General features: G+C 39.1%; 1 protein-coding gene across 1 annotated transcript; it reads right to left on the bottom strand.

The window, feature by feature from the left end:
• Window positions 1-2885: 2885 nt before the first annotated feature.
• On the bottom strand, window positions 2886-22303 carry Eif2s1 (eukaryotic translation initiation factor 2 subunit alpha). Its single transcript, XM_048362301.1, has 8 exons — window positions 22149-22303; window positions 17528-17769; window positions 13195-13274; window positions 11665-11816; window positions 6834-6940; window positions 5908-6005; window positions 4974-5117; window positions 2886-3808 (listed from the first exon to the last, which is right to left on the bottom strand). The coding sequence occupies exons 2-8, from the start codon at window positions 17766-17768 to the stop codon at window positions 3683-3685; spliced, it is 948 nt and encodes a 315-aa protein (XP_048218258.1). The 5' UTR covers window position 17769; window positions 22149-22303; the 3' UTR covers window positions 2886-3682.
• Window positions 22304-22328: the final 25 nt, after the last annotated feature.

Genomic DNA, 22328 nt, shown 5'->3' with positions numbered 1-22328 from the left:
TCTGGCAGTTATTATTCTTGTTCTCCAAACTCCTATAGCTCTGTGTAGTAATGCAAGCTGGCTACAGAAATATTTCAGGTGATCTGTCACCAAGACATTTCATCTTAAAAGTTGGGTTGCTGGCAAACTCTGAATAGAGGGTATTGTTTTGTTTTAAGAAAATAAGCCTGCATAAGTGCCACAAGATGTAAAAGGAAATCATGGATGTGCCTGGAGAAACTTGGCATACAGAAACAAAAACTCCAAGCATTTGGGCACCAATAGCTCATGCTTGTTAATCCTAGCTACTCAGGAGGCTGAGGATTGCAGTTCAAAGCCAGCCCAGGAAGTCTGTGAGATTTTTTTTTTTTTTTTGCCAGTCCTGAAACTTGAACTCAGGGCCTGGGCACTGTCCCTGAGCTTCTTTTGCTCAAGGCTAGGACTCTCACTTGAGTCACAGTGCCACTTCCACCTTTTTCTGTTTATGTGGTACTGAGGAATTGAAGCCAGGGCTTTATGCATGCTAGGCGAGCACTCTACCACTAAGCCACATTCCCAGCCCCTGTGAGACTCACCAAAAAAAGCTGGAAGTGGAGCTGTGGTTCAAGGGGTAGAATAACCCTGAGCAGACCCTGAGTTCAAACCTAGGGCCAGTACAATTAGGAAAAAAAGTTTCCCATAAAAGAGATATAGATGTAGAGCTGGAACTCTCTTAAAGGACCAACACTCAAATCCCAAGAGTTAAATAGAAGCATAAAATTCCAGTTTTAAAATGAACATTAAAGCTGAAACAAACAGGCACCAAAGAATTTCCTTGATTGGGATGTTAATCTAGAGAAAAGTCTATCATACAATATTTTAAAAACATTTTTATTGCTTTCAAGTTTATACAGTGATCTGGCACAGCTGTTGCCAGTATTTTTGCCAAGTACAAGTGCTTGGACTTTAATGAATAGATAAAATATATAGCTACATTTAAAGAGAGTGGATTCTTTCAAAGTACTTAGGCAAAGTTTTGGCCCTTGAAATAGAGTGAGCTATTTCCTCTTAATGTCTAACTCCTGATCCTGTGTGATTACTAATTCCAGACTATTTTTTTTCCTTCTAATGTTTTAAGAGAACTTGAAAGCACCATTTTCCATTTTGGCATTTTACCAAAGCCTAATGCTTCTGGAATTACTTTTATTGGGTTTGAATACTGACAGGTGCTTATCTGAATTAAACTACTTTTAGTTTGGTCTCTCCCGCCAAATTGGCACAAGTGTGCCTCACTGTTCAGGGCTGGAAAATAGATGGCAGCCTTTGGCTTGAAGCTAATAAGTGAAGCTGTCAAGATGTTCGCAGGTAGCTTTTAATAAAAAAAAATTTTTTTTAGTTGCTTTGGTGTGAAAGCAGCTAGGCCAATGGTTGGAATGACAGCTAGGTAAAAAGCTATCAGTGTGATGCAGTAATTAGCACGTCTGCAAGAATTGGCTTGTTTTGATATAAAACTGGTTTGAAAGCCCGTATTTTGCCATTTTCAATGAAACTATCATAACAGGCTCCTAAAGTATTACTAATTTTGAGTTTAGATAATCACCTGACCTTAATCTAAGGCAAGGGATAGAGTATGAAATTGTCAACATTTTTAATTTATTAATTTGCTTTGGTAGCAAAACCAAGATTTAGTAAGCTGTTCAATTCTGCCATTTGTGTTCAGAGCTGGGTGTGTATCTTGAGTATCTTGTTCTTTTCAGGGCAGCAAGGTTTGTGTATGTTTTAAATTTAGCTTAAAACAATCAGTGAAATACTGGTCTAATTAGGACCATCAATTTATTAAACTGTTGTGTAACTGAATAAAAACCCCACATGGGATAAAAATCAGTCACCATAGGGACTACCCAAATTTTCAAATTATAACTGAAGTTATCTTCCAGTAAACATGAAGACAAAAATTAAATTCCCTTACATAATACAGCAAGAGTCCCTGCTATACTTAACACCTTTTCTCCCCTTATGAAGTACTGGGGATCAAGCCCAGGGTTTAGATCATGCCTAGTAAGTCCTGCCCATTTCCAGCCAGTCTCATGAAATGTGTCCCCTGCAGGCCTCAATTTCCCCTCTAGCCTCAGTCTCCTGAGTAGATGGGATTACAGGTGTGAACCACCATTCCATTTTGTATTGCAAGTATTATAAATCTGTTTTCTGATATCTCAAAGACAAAGTGAAAGTTATATGTCAATCTCAAGTACATCTGTATTCTCTAAATCTAATATGGCACGCTGGCTAACAATTGTGGCTCCATCTTGGAAGTGGATCATCTGAAGTTACACCTCTGGGTTAGAAAGCTAACATAGGCTGCTAAACTAAACAAACAGATAAGTAGGACAAATTATTGCTCCTACACACTACTTCCTAGTTTCCTCCCCCCCTTTTTAAAGAGACAGGGTCCCATTTTGTTGCATAGGCTGGCTCTGAAAATTTTGAGCTTTGATCCAGCCTCCCATGTTGTTTGAACTACAGGTGTGTGCCAATGCAGCTGGCTCCAGTAGTTACTGCTAAGCTATTTCTAGTTAAGTCTAATCTACATGCTTTAATACCTAGGCTAATGTCTAATAATAAAATTATATAACTAGCACGTCAAGTACCCTAAGAGATTAAATCCATAAAGATAAGCATGCTGAAGTAAATCAGTCTTTTCTACTCCTGACTGTAACTTGGGATGTTACCTGTAAAACTTATTTTAGACATACACTTTAAAAGTAGTTCTTGAAGATAAAAATGGAAATACAGGAATTTGCTGTAACTATGCTAGATCCCCATTATATAGAGAACCAAAGATTTAAGTGGCACTCACCTACAGTAAAGGATGAAAAAGGCTCCAGAAGTTGGGCGACGATAATCAAATTGACTAAACAAAAAATCAGCACATTCTTAAAACTTATTATTTTTTATCATCTTAAAACTATAAATCAAAGATAAGCAGTATAGCATACCAACAAGAACTCAGTGTGACAAACGCTCTCAAACCACAAATTGTCATCAGTTTCCAATAAGTAAAAAAAGGGCACAGAACAATATAATTCTTTAATTGCATTTTAAGATTTTTCCTTAAAGGGCCCATTTCACTGTGGATAAAGTAAAATTACTTGTTTTAAATGTTCCTTTGCAAGGCTTTGTTGTGTACATCCTTTGACCACATACTGCAGTTTCTACATCTAACTAAAAAGACAGTAGAATTAGTCTTGGTATTAGGAATGCTTTTAACTGGTGACACAAAGGAAGAAGCCTATAGTTAAAATATTCCAGAAATTTATTTGATGTTTGCTGGAATACATTTTATATAGAAAGTTTGGGATTGCTATTGTTTTGGGTGCCCTGGTAAATCTCATGGAAAGGCTGAACTACAAAAAGTACCAATCTTTGAGAAACAAGAGATGGAAACCAGAAGCCCAATTTTAGGACTGTTTTTAGCTTAACTATTTGTTTCTAGTCAAATTAAGCCACGTGCGTAAAACATACTTAGTGTGTTGGAGCTACTGTATGAAAACAGCTGACATTTAGGAGGGCATTTGATGTTCTGGTCTGTTGGAACATTTAAATACTTGGAAAAAAGAAATATTCAGCTTTGAAGTTTTCAATACTGGAAAACTTTCAAGTCTAGAGTTTGCAGCTAGGAGGGGCTGCTTCATGTTCCTTAAGTTGGACTCTGCTTCTCACAAAGTTAATCTTCAGCTTTGGCTTCCATTTCTTCTGCATCATCATCTCCATCCACTTCTGCATTTTCTCTCTCAAGTCGTTCCAGCTGCCTTGCAAGTTCAGTCTCATCTGTATCTGTGACCACTTTGGGCTGTGGAAACGTATAATTTCAAAGTGAAGTTGTTAACCAGTAAACAGGTTTAAATTCTTAATACTTTGTCATACCTACTTCAACTGCTGATTTATCACTAATAAGCTAGTCAGCTAAAAGTGGAAGAAATTTATGAGAACTACACAAGCATATTATGTATACATTAAAGTGGAGCAATATTTTTTGTCATCTTTATAAGCTAAAACTAAAAGTATTAGAAATAAGTTATGTCTTATAAATAAATGCATCTTTGAGCTCAAAATATCATTTCTTCAGAGAAGAATTTACTATAATTATTACATAAATATTAAATACATGTATTATTCTCTGTGTGTGTTGGTTGTGGGGCTTGAATTTGGGGCCTGGGCACTGTCCCTGAGCTCTTCAGTGCAAGGCTAGCTAGCACTGTACCACTTTAAGCCACAGTGCCACTTCCAATTTCCTGGTGGTTAACTGGAGATAAGAGTCTCACAGACTTTCCTGCTCTGGCTGGCTTCAAACCATAATCCTCAGATCTCAGCCTCCTGAATAACTAGGATTATAGGTGTGAACCACTGGTGCCTGGTTCATATATTACTGTTCTTGAGATAAGGAAACCATAATAGACTTACTTTTTTTTTGGGGGGGGGGGGGCACTGGTAATGGTGCTTGAACTCAGGGCCTCGTCTCTTGGCTGGCTTTTTAGCTCATGGTTTGTGTTCTACCACTTAAGCCATGCCTTTGGCCCAGAACTTTTGTTGGTTACTTATTTTTGTCTGGGATGGAAGCAGGATCCTGAAAGCAGGACCTTCCAGGACTTAGCCACCTGACTAGCTAAGACGACAGGTGCATGCACCAGTGTCCAGCTCTCATTAGACTGCCAAGACTGGCCTGTAATACTTGTACCTTGGCTTTCCAAGCACTTGGTCTGCAGGCCTGTATCACTATGTGTGACAAATTTCTTTATGTCTAATTTTCTTGGGTGTGAGAGATGGACAGGACCTTAATGCTACCAATGACTGTAGGCCTGAGTACCCATTCTGCAGTGGCATTAGAGTGCTGCTAGTCTTCTTCATTTTAGTAATCCTTGGAGCCAACAATTATTTTATATTTAGCTGATTTCTAATCTGATGTGTTAAAAGGCAGTGATCAAGTATTTTAGGTGTGAAGGCACTGAAGATCTTACCTCCATTTGAACATTAAACACTCCCCTCTTCTCCTCAATCTTTTCTTTGATAACAGCCATAGCTTGATTGAGGACAGAGAGGCCTTCTGTTCTCTCCAGAGTTGTTGTAGTCATTACATACCTTGGAGGAGCTATTAGATTAATCTAAAGGAGATCAGACAAAAATTCAGTTATGACTATACCTACACAACTATTAGGTTGTTATTAATCTGTTGCATTCACAAATCATACCAAAACCAATCTTCCAATTCTACACGTCAGCAATTTGGAAGTTTGTTAATATAGTAAAATGTAGTGTGACAATCTAATCCAATACACATACACTCCAGTCTATTGCTATAGTGAATATGAAGAATTATAATCTTTGGTGGCTAGTCATCATGAACATAAACTCAAGGAAGAATTCTTTCTTAGTGATTCTGCATAATAGCCATTCAGTTAAATTTTCCTGCTAATGAAGGATAGAGACTTAACCTCATAAAGTTGTGTGTGATGGAGAGAGAATGTTACCCATTTCAAGGCACTGCAGCATTTTTGGGGCACAACGGCCCACTAACAAAAAGAATCCCCATCTACTACAACCACAATAGGAGCAACAACAAAAAACCACCATCTAGTTGCAAACATGCTCCACAGGTACCACCAGGACACTTAACACCTCAGTTGTAATAGCAACAACTACTTTTGTTATGAAATAATCTTGTTTTTACGGTGCTGGGCATCCATCCTAGGGCCATCGATATGCCAGGTAAGCACTCTATCACTGAGCCACACCCTCAATCCACAACAAGCTTAAGGACAACGTAAGAAAAACTGGGAGTATAGGTCAGTAGTCCTGGGTCCCATCCCCAGCACGAAAGGAAAAAAATCAAAATGAGGTGCTGATTTGTTTAGGAAGTTATTTCAGTAGGGGTAGAGAAAACTGATGACTCACCTTGATGGGCATGGTTTCCGTAGAACAATTCAAACCTGCTCTAAGGGCTTCTTTTACAGCATCAATGCCTTCATAACCATAGCAAGCCACTTCAATATCTAAAAGTATAAACATTAGAAAGATGACAAAAGCTGGGCACTGGTGGTTCATGCCTGTAATCCTTAACCACTCAGGAGGCTGAGATCTGAGGACTGTGGTTCAAGACCAGCCTGGCAGAAAAGTCCCCATGAGACTCTTATCTAATAACCCACTGAAAAACTGGAAATGGGACTGTGGTTCAAGTGGTATAGCATGCTAGCCTTGAGCATAAAGAGGCTCAGAGACAGTGCCTATGCCCTAGTTCAAGCCCTGTAACTGACCAAAAAGAAAAGATGACACAAAAATTCCAAGTTTTAAAAGAATCAGAAGTGGCAGATATACTAGTATCCAAATATTTATGAAAGCTTTCCTCATCCTACTTGAAATCAATCCCCGCTATTCATTTTCACAATTAAAAGAACCGGATTATGGCTGTGTATGGTGGTGTACACCTATAATCATAGCACTTAGGAGACCAGAGTTACAGAGACTGACTCAAAAAAAAAAATAAAAAGACAAAAGAAAAAAGATACAATTATTGACACAGCACTATTTTGGTAAGTCTCATTCCTTGACTTTTCTTTTTTTTTTGATGCACATAAAATATTTTCAGGGGCTGGGGATATGGCCTAGTGGCAAGAGAGGTTGCCTCATATACATGAGGCCCTGGGTTTGATTCCCCAGCACCACATATACAGAAAACGGCCAGAAGGGGCGCTGTGGCTCAAGTGGCAGAGTGCTAGCCTTGAGCAAAAGGAAGCCAGGGACAGTGCTCAGGCCCTGAGTCCAAGGCCCAGGACTGGCCAAAAAAAAAAAAAAAATATTTTCAAAGTCATTTCAGAACTTACCTGCTCGAATTTTGACAGCCTGCGGGGTCAAACGTCTATTAATATTGTTAATGAGTACTTCACGCTCGTCTTCATTCAAATCTAAGCTATCCAAAATAGATGGGTCTCTAAAACAAACAAAAAGCTCAAGGTTAAAGGACTAGTATTGGGAAACTAAACACACTATTCCATAGAACGCATAGCTTTCGTTTCAAAAATAGAATCCAAATCTTAGCATTGGACAAAAATTTAAATATGTTATCAAAGGCTCTTTCCAAACTTCAGTTTCCAACTATATATATATATATATATAAAATATATATAAAATACAATTATATATGTGTGTGTGTATATATATATATATATATATATGAAATAGTGTATCTTTTTTAAATTTTTTCTTTTTTGGTCAGTCCTGGGGCTTGGACTCAGGGCCTGAGCACTGTCCCTGGCTTCTCTTTTTGCTCAAGGCTAGCACTCTGCCACTTGAGCCACAGCCCCACATCTGGCCTTTTCTATATACGTGGTGCTGGGGAATTGAACCCAGGGCTTCATATATACAAGGCAAGCACTCTTGCCACTAGGCCATATCCCCAGCCCTGAAATAGCGTATCTTACAGGACTCTTGTAAGTAGTGAGATAATGCAAGAAAAAACACTCGGCAGTATATGACAAATAAAAACACTCAAATGGTATCAGGAGAATTTTAGACATTTGCTAAAATAAGCAATTTAATACTTCCTAATATTTCTAAAATTCTACTACAATTAAGCATTTGTATGTAATTAGCAGTCTCTTGGAAGTTATAAACACATGGTAAAAATGCATAAAAACCAAAGTACATTCATGGGCATTAGGAGAAAGAAGTTCTTTTGACAGTTAGTGGGGTTAAGGAAGGACTTTATTCAGAAAGTAGTATTTCATTTGACCTTCTTAAGTGCCAGTGACCAGGGAGGATCTTGGCCAATGACATGTAAATTGAACAAATGAAAGGGGCAGGGGAGAGGAAAGAATGCCTAATGGAATGGTAGCACCATAACAAGCAAAGGCAGAATTGTTTCAACCACTACCTAGGTGCAACATGAGCACCTGTTATCCCCTAGCCATGTGAGAGGCTGAGATTGGGAGGACTGGGGTATCAGTCCAGCTCAGACAGGAAAATCCACCAGAATCTATCTCCATAAAAACATCCGAGAGGGTGATACACTCCTGTCATCCCAACCATGGTGGGAAGTGAAAAACAGGCATGGACCTGGTAGGAAGCAAGATCCTATCCTTGAAAATAAACAGTGCAAAAATGACTGGAGGCATGGCTCAGTAATAGAGTACCTCTCTTAGCAAGTAGGTAGTCAAGTTGAAACCCTAGTAGAATTTAAATGTATGTATATACATAAAAATGTTTACATTACATTTATATATCTATTAACCCAATTATGCAATAATTCCATGCTTTAGTATATATCTTAGAAACTTCCAAATATGAACAAATCACAGCATTGTTTGAAAATTGATGGTAGTGGGTTTGAATTTAGGGCTTTATGTTTGCTAAGCAGGTGCTCTACCACTTAAGCCATGTCCCCAGCCTTTTTGCTCTAGTTCTTTTTGAGACAGATCTCATGTTTTTGCCTGGGCCTAGAAGCTATTTTAAGCTCTCCATGTAGCCGGATGACAGGCCCATGATACCATGTCCAGCTACTAGTTAAGATGCAAGTCCCACTAACTTTTTGCCCAGGCTGGCTTTGAACTATCCCATCGCTGCCCCCTGAGCATCACAGGGATGAACACTCTAGCTGGCCATTGAAAATATCTTAAAGCATATTCTCAAAATTAAATGCTTTCCAGAAATTAGTATGGATGAAGTAGGTGCATATCTATCAATTTGAAAAAAAATTCTGCTTACAAACAACCTTCTAGGGCAAAATGCAAGCTACAGAAAATTACAACAATGGATTAAAGTACAATTATTCCACACATAACTTCTATGGATTGACGGGCTATAGAAGTGCTTGAGACCAGAACAATTCTGGACTTTTTCAGATTTTGGAATGTATGTTTGTATATACAGAAGAAGGTACCCTGGTGGGATCTAAGACTAAATACAAAAACAATTTATATTTCATATAAATCTTTTTTATACACATAGTAAAGGCAATTTATAAGTATTTTTAGTTAACCTGTGTTTTGGCAATCTGTCATAGGAGGTCAATTATAAAATTTTCCACTTGTGGCCAAGTATATTGTTGGTCCTTGAAAACTTTCACATTTTGGGGCATCTTGAATTGGATTAGAGATGCCAAACATGTATATAATAAAACCATTAAAACATAAATAATAATGATACACACTGATAATTTCAGAGTAGTTATTTCCACTGATCAGTGTAGTCTGGAAAGGCAACACTAATTATTTCAGAAACTGATTTGTTGAATTAAAAGTCTGGCAAAAGCCAAGCTCTGGTGGCTCACGCCTGTAATCCTAGCTATTCAGAGGCGCTGAGACATGAGGATTTTGGTTCAAAGCCAGCCTGGGTGGAAAGGCCTTGAGCTGAAGAGCTCAGGGACAGCACCCAGGCCCGAGTTCAAGCCCCAGACCAACCAAAAAACAAAACAAAACAAAATTTGGCAAAGACATCCGACTCATTCCTGTAATCCTAGCTACTCAGGAGGCTAAGATCTAAGGATTAAAACTCAAAGCCAGCCCAGGCAGGAAAGTCTGTGAGACTTTTACATCCAATTAATCACAGAAAAAGCTGAAGTGGTACTCTGGCTCAAGTGGTAGATTGTTAGCCTTGAGCAAAAGGAGTGCAGGGACAGTGTCTAGGCCCACAGTTTGAGCCCCAGGACAGGCCAAAAAAAAAAAAAAATAGTGGCAAAGAATCAGCATGAAATTTGGACAGCTGCTACATAAATGATGAAGAGTGTTAAGGGATAGGGAATAAAACATACTAAGGTTTAGTGACAATGGAGGGGTACGAGAGATAAGCTAACAAGAGGTAAACTAGGGCCAAGCACTAACAGGAGTTAAGTTAGGAAATATATTGACTGGATTAGGGGTGTAACTCAGGGGCAGAGTAACATGACTGGCAAGCATGTGACCCGAAGTTCCACCCCCAGTACTACAAAAAAAAAAAAAAAAAAAAAAGGAATGAAAAAAAGCACTGAAAGAATAGAAGGATAAAACAGTGCTTAGTGACAAACAGCACCAACTCTAGAGTCAGAAAACCTAGGTTTGAATATTGGTTTTCTATGATTTGCTATCTGTGACCTAGAACAAATTATTTAATCTCTGCTTCAATTTCCTTAATATAAAACAGAGATGATAATAATAACTTATCCTGTAAGTTGTTAGGTTTATGTTAACCACCTTTCCTAATAATGTTAACCACCTTTCCTAATAACACCCATGTATACATGCATGCACATACCAATGTACACATGCATGTACAAGGTCATTCAAAGTCAAATGGAAGAGGTATGGTATGCAGGGACACTTATAACCCAGGTAAGGGCTATTTGCCCATTTGGAGGGTTAGAGGGGCCCAGTAGTTCTTGGTAGCCCAAGGGTTGCAAAGTGGTGAGGCTGCTCAGGAAGCATGACATTCAGGAAGGAGTGGGAGGTGAAGAAGAGACAAAAAGCACTGAGAATTGGAGTCTGATTGCTAGAAGCAGAGGACACAAAACTTGCTACATGAGAAAAGTCAAGGAGAGGTTGAAAAGGCACCTTCTAGTATAAATGGAATAAAGCAGAGAATATAGTATTTATGGTGATGAAGCAAAACCAATAGAGGGAAAGGCTGCCCAAGAAAGGGAATAACTGACAGAAGGAAGGAAGTAAAGGCGCTCCTGTGCAATGACTTTATTTTTGTAAAATTAAATATTCAGTGAGCACAACAGCTAAGAGTACAGAAGATGGTTCTGTGGAAGAGCACTAAGAAGTTCTGAAGCAGACACTATAAAAATGGGAAGAAGAACTGACCAGGAGTAGAGAGAATGTAGGGTGGCAGTGAAGGCCCAGCTGAGGTTGGAGGCTGTGAACAGGCACTGGCACCAACCTGTAGGACTTGTTTTTTTTTCCTAGTGGCACCCAGTAGTCTATAAGTGCAGAGAAGGCAGGAACATTGATCCAAGGCTGGATGTGACAGAAGGAAAAACAGGGCAAAATTCATGATATTGGAAAGAAAGTTTTGAGATGATGGCTCACCGTATGTCTGTACTGGATAAGAAAGTCAGGAAAGGGTGAAAAGACAAAATAGGTTCGGAACCAGAGGCTAATACATAAGAATTTAAGAAGAAATACAGCAGGACTAACTACACAGAAGCTAGAAGGATAGATTATGAGGGGGGGAAAAAACAGAAGCCAAAACAAAAACAGTGTATGAATTCAAAGTTTTAGAGGCAAGCCAATCCTGGAAACAGAAAGGACAGGGGGTGGGGGTTGGGAGAGGGCAAAATTGGAAGACTTGCTAAAGTGGCGTGGACTGAAGGTCAAAGAAATTGAGGTAAAGAAAACAAGAGGTTAGTTTTGGATAAAACAAACACTGGTTGTAAAGTCATCTAGGACAGGAGCAAAACTAGGAAATGGAAATAATTAAGGGAGTATGAGACAAAACCAAGAGTTATACAACTATATAATTACAGCATATGTAATAATATTGTAGTATATGTCCATCAGTCCACATAGATTTGACACATAAGATGAACCTGCATCATGTGTCTTTTATACTGAAATACTTCTATCTAAATTTGGCATGGGTTTAATAAATGGATGTTGTGTGACTGAACGTTAGACTATCAATCTCTTGGATAGACCCAGCAGCTGCGATATCAAGACAGAAACAAAGAAGTATCCTTACGAGACTGCATGCTTAAATGCATCATAGGCACCATATCCAGGTCTCTTGTACTTGTCATCAAAGACCCAGGCAGTCCTCTGAAACAGGCTTTCCAGCTGCTCATCCTTGGTGTATTCTAATACCTCAGCAACATGGCGAAGAATGCTATAAACCTACAACAGAACCAAGAGTTCAATTTCAAAGAAGAGATCAACAGAAATATCTGCTCACAATAATTAATTCAAGCGTGTACACCAAGTAGAAAAAGTACATAATTTAGGATCCCGAGATCTGGATTAAATCTTGACATGGGACAACATCTTTGAATTTGTTTCCTCATTTGTGAAAGGAAGATACTATTATCTCTTCCTACAGCAGGGAACTCTTGCATAGGATTAAATATATATAATAAACACACACTATAGGGGCTGGGGATATGGCCTAGTGGCAAGAGAGCTTGCCTGGTATACATGAGGCACTGAGTTCGATTCCCCAGCACCACATATACAGAAAACGGCCAGAAGTGGCGCTGTGGCTGTAGTGGCAGAGTGCTAGCCTTGAGCAAAAGGAAGCCAGGGACAGTGCTCAGGCCCTGAGTTCAAGGCCCAGGACTGGCAAAAAATAAAAAAATAATAAAAAAATAAGCACACACTATAAATGGCCAACTACTTATACAGAACCAGCCAATCAAACAACCACCACTACCAACAAAAAGAATTAACAGTTCTTTCGTTTTAATATTTTACAAATTCTTACTTATTTTTGACAAAGTTGTTACGACACAACAGTAAAAAATGAGCTGCTGGGTATGGTGGCACAGGTCTGTAATCCTAAATACTTGGGGGCGAGGGAGGGGGCTGAGGTAGGAGGATCACCTGAATCTACTCAAGGCCAGTCTGGGCCATAATAGTGAGACCTTATTTCAAAAAAAATTTTAAAAAGTAAGGCTGAAGATGTGGTTTAGTGGTAGAGTACTTGACTAGGATGCACGAGACCACTGGGTTTGATCCCTAGCAGCACATTCAATCAATCAATCAGATTAAAAGCCTTTAAATAAGTAAGCTGAAATAAACTAATTCAACCTAATCTGTTTTTTGTGTGCTAGTCCTGGGGCTTGAACTCATGGCCTGAGCACTGTCCCTGACTTCTTTTTGCTCAAGGCTAGCACTCTACTTCTTGATCCATAGTGCCACTTCGGGCCTTTTCTGTTTATGTGGTGCTGAGGAATCGAACCTAGGGCTTCATGTATGCGAGGCAAGCACTCTACCACACTAGGTTACATTCCCTGTCCAAGCTTGGTTTAAAAATTTACCTTCTTGTACTCATTTGAGAATATTAATATTAGATCATGAGCAATGCTTTACGGTAGTGACAATGAGACAGAAGATACTATTGTTCTTTACATTTTGCAATTCAGTCTTCCAAACAGATTTTCATGTAACACAATTGAAAAATAAACATATCACACAAATAGAGGTTTTACAATCCTTCTGCCAGGAACAACAAAGTAAACACAAAAATATTGTAAAATTCATTAAAAAATTAACTTACAGTTTTGGATTTTGTAAATTTGTCTTCACATTTGATTGCTTCTTCTGGAGAGACTCTTCTTTTTGACAAGTCAATGTATCCTATATAAGAACATTTTAGGGAAAAAAAGAAACGTCAATGTTCAGGTGCCAGTGTATTACTGTGGTCAATTTTTTTTTTTTAAATAACCAAATCAAATGTTTGGCAAGCTTTTTTAGTATTCACCACTAACATTACATGAACAAAGTATTTCCATAGGAAATGTAAGATAAAGTCAAGTATTAGTGGCTCATGCCTATAATCCTAGCTACTTAGGAGCCTGAGATCTGAGGACTGTGGTTTGAAGCTAGCGTTAACAGGAAACTCCATATGTCTCTTATCGCTATACTTCCAGAAAGCTGGAAGTGGTGCTGTGGCTCAAAGTGGTAGAGGTCTAGCCCTGAGTAAAAGCTCAGGGACAGCAGCAGGACCCTGAGTTCGAGCTCCATGACTAACAACAACCACCAAAAAAAAAAAAAAAGGATTCTTTTTCTATTCAGTTGCGTTTACATTTTTGTTGATAATCAACTCATTGCAAGTGAGTACATACACAGAATTTTGATTCACAAACCAAACTGGCATTCCACATACTCGTTCATGCTTTACTATCCTTTTCATACACTGCTGGGTTTAAATGTCTTTTCTTCTTACTTTGAGGTGCTAAGATCAGAACCCAGGATTCCAAATATTAGGCAAGAATTGATTCTGAGTTACAACCACTGAACTACCATAATCTGTTCTTGCTTGTCAAAACACTGTACCATTTGAGCCACACCGCAACCGCCCCCTCCCCACACCCCTTTTCCCCTCAAATACTTTCACATGTTGCCCAGGCCAGTCTGGACCAAATTTCTCCTATCTCCACTACCTCTCCGCTGGGCCGACAGGTGCACTGCACATCCAGCCTTAGACTGAGTTTAGGTCTTGTAAACTTGTTGCCCAGACTGGCCCTCCATTCCCCTGATCTCTGCCTTCCAAAGAGCTCTTCTGTATGTACTTAAAAAAAACAACTTAATGTTTAGCAATTTTGTATGCATCTAAAACACTGAGTGATACTTGGCAGAGACACTAGATTATATTTCTCTTGAGACTATTAACTTTTTGTCTTGGTGGTACTGGGGTTTGAACTCATATCCTTGGGCTTGCTAGGTAAGTGTTCTACCAAATCAACTTGAGGCTCTGTTTGCTTTAGGTTATTTTCAGCCTGGGGTTGGCTTTTAATCACAATCCTCCTCTTAAATATGCAAAGGGCCAGAGAATAATATTAATCTTATTTAAAAAAAATCAGACAGGGGCTGGGGATATGGCCTAGTGGCAAGAGTGCCTCCCTCATATACATGAGGCCCTGGGTTCGATTCCCCAGCACCACATATACAGAAAACGGCCAGAAGTGGCGCTGTGGCTCAAGTGGCAGAGTGCTAGCCTTGAGCAAAAAGAAGCCAGGGACAGTGCTCAGGCCCTGAGTCCAAGCCCCAGGACTGGCAAAAAAACAACAACCACAAAAAGAATAAATGTTAACTCAATACTTTGACTCCTAATGTAAGAAAAAAAATGGAATCATAAGGTTTTCATCCTTTTGGATTGCTTGGAGGCCATACCTGATAAGAGATTTTTGCAGAATTTTTATACAGAATAGGAACTCTTCCTTTGTGGATTATCTTTATCAGCTCCACTATCCCCAGTTGTTGTGGTTGTTTAGAACTTTTTTTTCTCATTCTTAAGAGAGCAATATTGCGGGTTTTCCACTAGACTTTTAGCTGCCCTACTTGAACCTGTCTTCAGTTTATACTTCAGCAAAAAGCAATGTAACAGAAAACTGATCACCTGCAGCTCTGTTTTCCCAAATGTCAATTTGCTTTCAGTTTTGGCCAGCTTTTGGTTCTCTTTGCATTTAGGTAGTTTTTTGTGTGTTTATGTGCCAGTGCTCAGGGTCTGGGTGCTATTGCTTAGCTTTTCTGCTCAAGGCCAGCACTTTAAAACTTGAACCACAGCTCTACTTCCAGCTTTTTGGTAGTTAATTGTAGGTAAATCTCATAGTTTCCTGCCAAGGCTGGCTTTGAACTGTGATCCTAAGACCTCAGTGTTCCTGAGTAGTTAAAATTACAGGTGTGAGCCACTGGTGCCAGGTGGCAGTTATTTATTTTGTCGGCTGTGGGGCTTGAACTCAGGGTCTGGGTGCTATCTTGGAACCTCTTTGTACTCAAGGCTAGCACTTTACTACTTGAGCCACAGTGTCACTTTTGGTTTTCTGGTGGTTAACTGGAGATAAGAATCTCACAGACACTTTTGTTCCTGAGCTGGCTTCTGAGATCCTCAGATCTCAGCCTCCTGAGTAGTTAGGATTACAGGTGTGAGCCACTGGCACCGGCTGGAATTGGAATTCATGTTCATGTTTTATAGCTGCTGTCTAAAGTCTGTCCAACTGGACCATTATAATCTCTTTTTCATATTGAAGACATCCTCTCTACAGCTTTTTTATTTTCCTTTTTTCTTATCCTTCCTTGTAACAGTCCATAACTGAACATTCAGAGTTCATTCATTCTGCATTAAAAAATGTACAGATTGCCATGCACCAGTGGTTCATGCCTGTAATCCTAGCTACTCAGGCAGCTGAGATCTGAGGATCTCAATTTGAAGTCAGTTCAGGTACAAAAGTCCCCGTGAGACTCTTATCTCCAATTAACCACTCAAAAACTGGGAAGTGGTGCTGTGGCTCAAGTGATAGAGTGCTACTTTTGAGCACAAACAGGGTCAGGGGCAGTGCCCAGGCATTGAGTTCAAGACCCACAAATAAATAAATAAATCCCAGATTTATTTAGCAAATAGTCTCAATTTTAATTGTTCAGTTTTACATACATCTTTTGTATTTATCAAAGTATTATCTTTCCATCTAATTTTGACTGCAGCTGAAGATAAACTTTATATATAAATTTTATGTAAGAGAATAACAAATACAAGGTAATTAAGGTCCTCTGGAACAGTGATAGCTGAGGAGATTCAGAAAGACAAGTCCAATCAAGGTCACTGATAATACAGTTGTTCAAGCTTGAAAGTAATGGTACTGAAACTAACACCTAATAAAATATAATGAGATTGCCTAAACCAAAACCTACTTATGCATTTTGTACAATAGTACAGCATATTGTATTTATTAAGAAAAAACAGGGCTGGGAATATGGCCTAGTGGCAGAGTGCTAGCCTTGAGCGGGAAGAAGCCAGGGAAGGTGCTCAGGCCCTGAGTCCAAGGCCCAGGACTGGCAAAAAAAAAAAAAAAAAGAAAAAACACACCATGTTCATACTAATGATGATATAATCGAGATCTAAAACAAAGGCACTTATTTAACAAAAAATGAACATTATGGTTGGTCACAGGGCTTGAACTCAGGGCCTGGGCGCAGTCCCTGACCTCTTTTTGCTCAAGGCTAGTGCTCTAAAACTTTGAGCCACAGCTCCAATTCCAATCTGTCAATTTAGCTTAATTCAAAAAAAAAGGCATCGAATACATCTACCAATGTAGATGAATAAACTAGTAATATGGTTTACTATCTGTATTTTCTGCCTGTGGTATGCTGAATCATTTATTAACACCTTTAGGAACTCTAGAGACAAAAATAAAAAAAAAACCAAGTTATTTGATCCAAAAGAATTAATCCTTATAGGACACTGGTGGCTCATAACTGTAATTCTAGCTCTTCAGGAGTTGAAGTCAAATGGAGCAGCAAAATCGGTGGGCTATAGCTCAAGTGATGGAGCACTAGTGTTGAACAAAAAATCTCAAGGATAGCACTTCTGAGTTCAAGCCCCAGCACGGGCAGGCAGGTGAGTGTATGCATGCATGCATGCACACACACGCCCCTCACACACACAAAGTAACCCGGGGACATACTAATTTTATACTAATTTACTTATTTCTAACTTGAGAGGTTTATTAGATGGCTAATAAGCACCCTTCTCTAACAAAAAGTACAGAAGTTTAATCGCAATAGTTTTTATAAAATATACTTTACAAATGATTTTAAATCAGTAATTTTTTTAAAATTCTGATGCATCATGGGGCTTGAACTCAGGGTCTGGGCACCGTCCCTGAGCTCTTTTTGCTCAAGGCTAGTGCTCTACCACTTTGAGCCAGAGTGCCATTTCCAATTTTCTGGTGGTTAACTGGAGATAGAGTCTCACAGGGACTTTCCTTCCTGGGTTCTGGCTTAGAATGGTGATGCTCAGATCTCAGGTGTGGGCTACCAGTGCCCAGCCTACAGTATATTTTTATAATTATATTTTTAAAAATTACATATTTTAAGGTATGTTTCCCACTTACCTTTTTCTTTGTCCACTCTAATAACAACTACACATTCATTCCTACCAATTCGAATGAGTTTATTTATAGAACGGATACGTCTTCTGGATAATTCACTAAGAAGAATCATGCCTTCAATATTGTTGTATTCCAGCAAGCTGACGTAAGCTCCCATTTCAGCAATGGACCTGACATTCACCATCACTACATCTTCCACCTCAGGAAATTTGTGTTGATAAAATCTACAACTTAGACCAGGCATTCTGCAAATTAAACAAGAATCAAGTGTCCAGTTAAGGTCAAAATAAAGAAATGCCAATTTTACATAACTTGCCCCTGAAAGGGGGAAAAAAGCCACTGGTATTTTCATCTCTTTAAACTTTTTAAATAGTTCCAGAAAGTAGAAAGATACCAAGAAACCAAACTTTAATTTTTATATTTTATTCCACATTTTCATAAAGCTTAGATGATTCTCTGCCATCAGTTCCAGAGGAACCATAAAAAAATAATAACCATCTATGAAGAACTGTGAGACCTAAGGATTAAAGGAATACCTCAAAAGCAAAAGACTATTTTAATACTACCACTTAATGCAGGGCGTGGTGATGCATACCTGTAATTTCAGGCAGAGGTTGGAGGCCAGTTCAAGGCCAGTCTGGGGCACATAGCAAGACGCTGGCCCTCAAAACAAAACTGAAACCCACACATCACCATTTTAAGGAAAAACAAAAAACAGGGGTAAAGGGTATATCACCACTATTCTATTATAATAATATACATATTAGAGAAATTAAGCTATTTTTCCAAGTCAGCTCCGGATGTATATACTTCTACCTATGTGTGAAGGGAAAAATCTGTGCAGTATACCATGTAATACTGTGTGTGTGTGTGTGTGTGTGTGTGTGTGTGTGTGTGTTGTGCTGGGGGTTGGGTCTAGGAACTAGGGTATTTGAGGCAAGTATTCTACCAATAAGCTACACTCCAGCCGGTTATTACTTATAACCCAAATTACAGTATTATATAAAGGCAACAAAATATTAATCATATAGCTTAATGTTTCTTTTAGAAATAAATGAGTTTAATCCAGTTACCATAATTTCTAGCATTCATTCATTCATTCATTCCCCAGGGCTAGGGACTAAACCAGGGCCTCATACATGCTAAGGAAGCATTCTACCACCTGAGCTATACCTCCAATTCCTCTGTTTTTTATTTTGTTGGCTAGGTATGTCTAAACTTGAGAACAGCTGCACAAACTCCCATTTATATAGCCTTCAAGTTTCTCTTAATCTCTACGTGTTAAATATTAAATTATTACTTATGATCTATACACTCATTTGTATGACCCAGAGATGGGAATCATATAATGAATTGACAAATATTTTAAAAAGAAAGCTCTCACAGGATGCCAGTGGCTCATGCCTGTGAGCTTAGCTACTCTGAAGGCTGAGATCTAAGGATCACAGTTCAAAGCCAGGTGGGCAGGAAAGTCTCCAATTAACCACCAAAGAGCTGAAAGTGGAGCTGTGGCTCAAGTGGAAGAGCACTAGCCTTGAGCAAAAAAAGCTCAGGAACATAGCCTAGATCCTAAGTTCAAGTCCCAGGACTGGCACACACACACACAAAAATGGAAGCTTTATAAAACAAATTGAAAATAATGGGAATCAAAGATCTAAAAATATTGTCCAAGTTCATTTAGTAACTTTTATTCTTGTTAACTGGGACATAAGGTAGTAATAAACACTTGACCTTAGATCACCACATCCAACAAATGGAATACCAGAGTTCTCTTGTAATGCAATTTGAGAATTACTACCTGGCAACTACTTATACCCCCTACCCACTGGATAGACACACATTTTCCTTTAAAAAAAATAAATTAGTAAACATTAATCCCACAAGGGATTTCATTGTGACATTTCCACACATGTATATAATATACCCTGGCCAACCTATCACTCTCTCCACCTTATGTTCCTTTCATAAAGCAATTCCATCTGGTTCTGTTCTATTTTCATACATGCAAATAAACTACTTCAACCATATTCCTTCTCATGTACTCTCTTTGTTAGACCTCCCCCATCCCATTGATGCATGCCCTCATCCAAGCCTTTTTCACTTTTCTGTCATTCACTTTTTTGGAATGTTAATTGCACCAAGGGATTTTATTATTGTATTTTAGACATACGTATGTACATTTTTCTATTATTTGTTCCTAAATGATCGGGCCACTTTTTTTTTTTTTAAATCTGTTTGGGGCACCCCTCTCTAGTTTTTCCCCTTTTATGGATAACTGAAGCACAGGTTGGGTAACTTGCTCTTTCATATACTGGAACCAGAGTCTATGCTCTTATTAAACAAGAATACATTTTCCCTCAGTATCACTGATTAATGCTACAATTAGGAACTTTTGACACAAATAAAATACAACTTTAATATATGTATCAGTGTTGGGAGCATAAACCATAAATCAGCACACTCTACTAGTACTCATCTGTTCTGCTTAACTAATAGATTGTTATAGCTTAACAAAAAAAGATCTAGTATACAAAAGGGAAGTAGACAGTCAATGGCCACAATTACCCAGGAAGAAAACAGCTGAGCTGGTTGTATCATTTTTAAACAGGGCCTTTTGAACAATTATTCTCAAGTATCTGTATACATACTACTCCTATTTGAGAAATAAGAACAAAAAAACCCTCTCAAAAGAGGCATCAAAATAAATGTCATGAACATATATAGAACAGTTTAATTTGATGGTTAAAGACCACAGGGAATAGGGTAAAAGAATCCTGAAGGGAGCTATGAATATTACTTTCTTGTTTTCTAACACAGTAAGTCTGTATTCAGAAGGGACAAGAAAGAAATAAGAGTTAGTGGGAGAAGGCTCTACAAGGAGGAAAGTTCCAGGTTGGTGTGCAGTTTCCTAAATACTACCTTCTTTAGAAAGCACAAGTCTCTTGATATATATAAAGGAATACACATAGATTAAGATAAGGAATACAGCTGATGGTTATGTTATTCACAGTAAAGGTAGGAAGTAGCCAGTACCTACAAAAGAATCCATATCACAAGAAACTCACTTATTGGTTGGTAGGTTTTGAATACATCATCTTATGAGATGCTTCTAACTTGAAAGAAAGCCCGCAACAGTCAAACATAGTTTCCTCAGTCAGGAAACCAGAAACCATACTCAGTTGTTTGTGTCATTTTTGCTGTCTAGTGGCAGGAAGCCATGTAAACTTTGAGAATAGCTAGCTCTGTATTTTGAATCCTTGCTCTACTACTTGACTCTATGTGGGACAGGCATTCTCTTTGAACTCTATTTTCTTGTCTGTGCCATATGCCTCTGTAGGATTACTGAAGATATTAAATGAAATTTATGTAAAAACATTTTGAAAACTGTGAAACTTGTGGTAGCACTGAGCAAGAAAGCTCAGTGACAGCCCTCAGGCCTGTAGTTGAAAGAAAAGAAAAAAACCTGGCTACATGTTCTGATGTGGTGATTTAACCAAATTCTAAGCTAATGTCAAAAATCTTGCATCAACAGTAATTTTGCCCCATCAATGCATAGGACTTTTTTTTCTTAAAGCATGGCACAGTCAAGTCACCACAGTGGATACAAGAAATCACATTTCTTTCATGCATTGAGACAACTCAGCTCTAATACTCACTAGTCATGCTGGTTCTTGGTCCAGGAGCTTCACAAAAACAAAACTTTACAACTAATTCAACTGTCATTTGGTATGACAAGAACTGAGAAAAGGTGGTAAAATTCCATTTAAGTAACTCTCAGTACTCGAGTATTTCTCTTGAATAACTCAATCCAGAGAAACTGGCCTTTAACCAAGAAATAATGTTTCTTCTTTTATGAAAATTAAAGCAGCCTAAGCTTTAAGGATAATTAAAGAGACCTCAGGATGTATACAGGCATTAATTTACCCCGCTTCACAGATTCCCTCACTTTAGGATTTTATTTATGTATAGTTACAAGATTACAGTTCCAATCTCATTGCTGCCGAAATAGGGTAAACTGACAGGAACAACAGTAATAAACCTTTTAGTAGGCTTTGTGTTCAAGGGGTGGTGGTGATTCATTCTACAGAAATGCCCGAGTGGAGCGATAGGACAACATAAACGTCAATTTTAATTATTTAACACATAAACTATACTTAGATCCAAGCTATTTTCAATATGGTGGCCCATTCTATTGGTTATTTGGAGAACAGTTCGGTATTGGTTCCATAGGAACTTTTTGGCAGTATTTCTGGGGTGGAAGGGAAAGGAAAAAAAACAACACTCAAGCCTGGGGAAAAAAAAAAAGCAGCCAAGTGATGGAATTCTGGGGGCGAGAAGTGTGTCCAGGCGTCCCCCCCCCGCCCCCCCCGGGCACCCTCGCTCAGGCGACACTTTCTAAGCACACGGAATCTGCACAGGCCGCTTGTCCTAGCCGACCACAAGGCCCGGGACTGGCCGGCGGGTGGTGGGTGGCGGCCGTGTCCAGACACTTCCCGCGCCGGGACTGGATGGGAGGGCGAGCGAGCCCGGGGCCTAGCGTGTCCAGTGACAGGAGTGGTCACTCCTATCAGTGAATACAAACGAAACGGACGCCTGGGGACAACCGAACCGCCGGCCTAGTCACCTGAGGTACGTGAGAAAATCCCGCACAAGGCTCCGTGCCGCACTCTTCAACCGGAGGAATCCGAGCTAAGACACCCACACGAGCCGCCGACCTGCTTCAGCGTGCGCCTCACGCGACCCAACCGCGCATGCGGAGCCACCTCACACTGCGCAGGCGCTGACGGGAAAGGCCCCGCCTCAC

Source organism: Perognathus longimembris, chromosome 14 (genome assembly GCF_023159225.1).
Source record: "Perognathus longimembris pacificus isolate PPM17 chromosome 14, ASM2315922v1, whole genome shotgun sequence".
In the NCBI taxonomy this organism is placed as follows: Eukaryota; Metazoa; Chordata; class Mammalia; order Rodentia; family Heteromyidae; genus Perognathus; species Perognathus longimembris.
Note: the sequence above shows the minus strand (reverse complement) of the source record. Positions and strands in the feature narration are given on the sequence as shown.

Bases quoted from the DNA above. Each gene is read 5' to 3' on its own strand.
- Eif2s1 (XM_048362301.1), bottom strand. From the start codon at position 17,768: ATGCCTGGTCTAAGTTGTAGATTTTATCAACACAAATTTCCTGAGGTG. The intron at 13,275-17,527 runs GTAAGTGGGAAA...GTTCTTATATAG, and splicing joins TAGAGTGGACAAAGAAAAAG to GATACATTGACTTGTCAAAA. The intron at 3,809-4,973 runs GTAAGATCTTCA...ACGTTTCCACAG, and splicing joins TGTTTAATGTTCAAATGGAG to CCCAAAGTGGTCACAGATAC.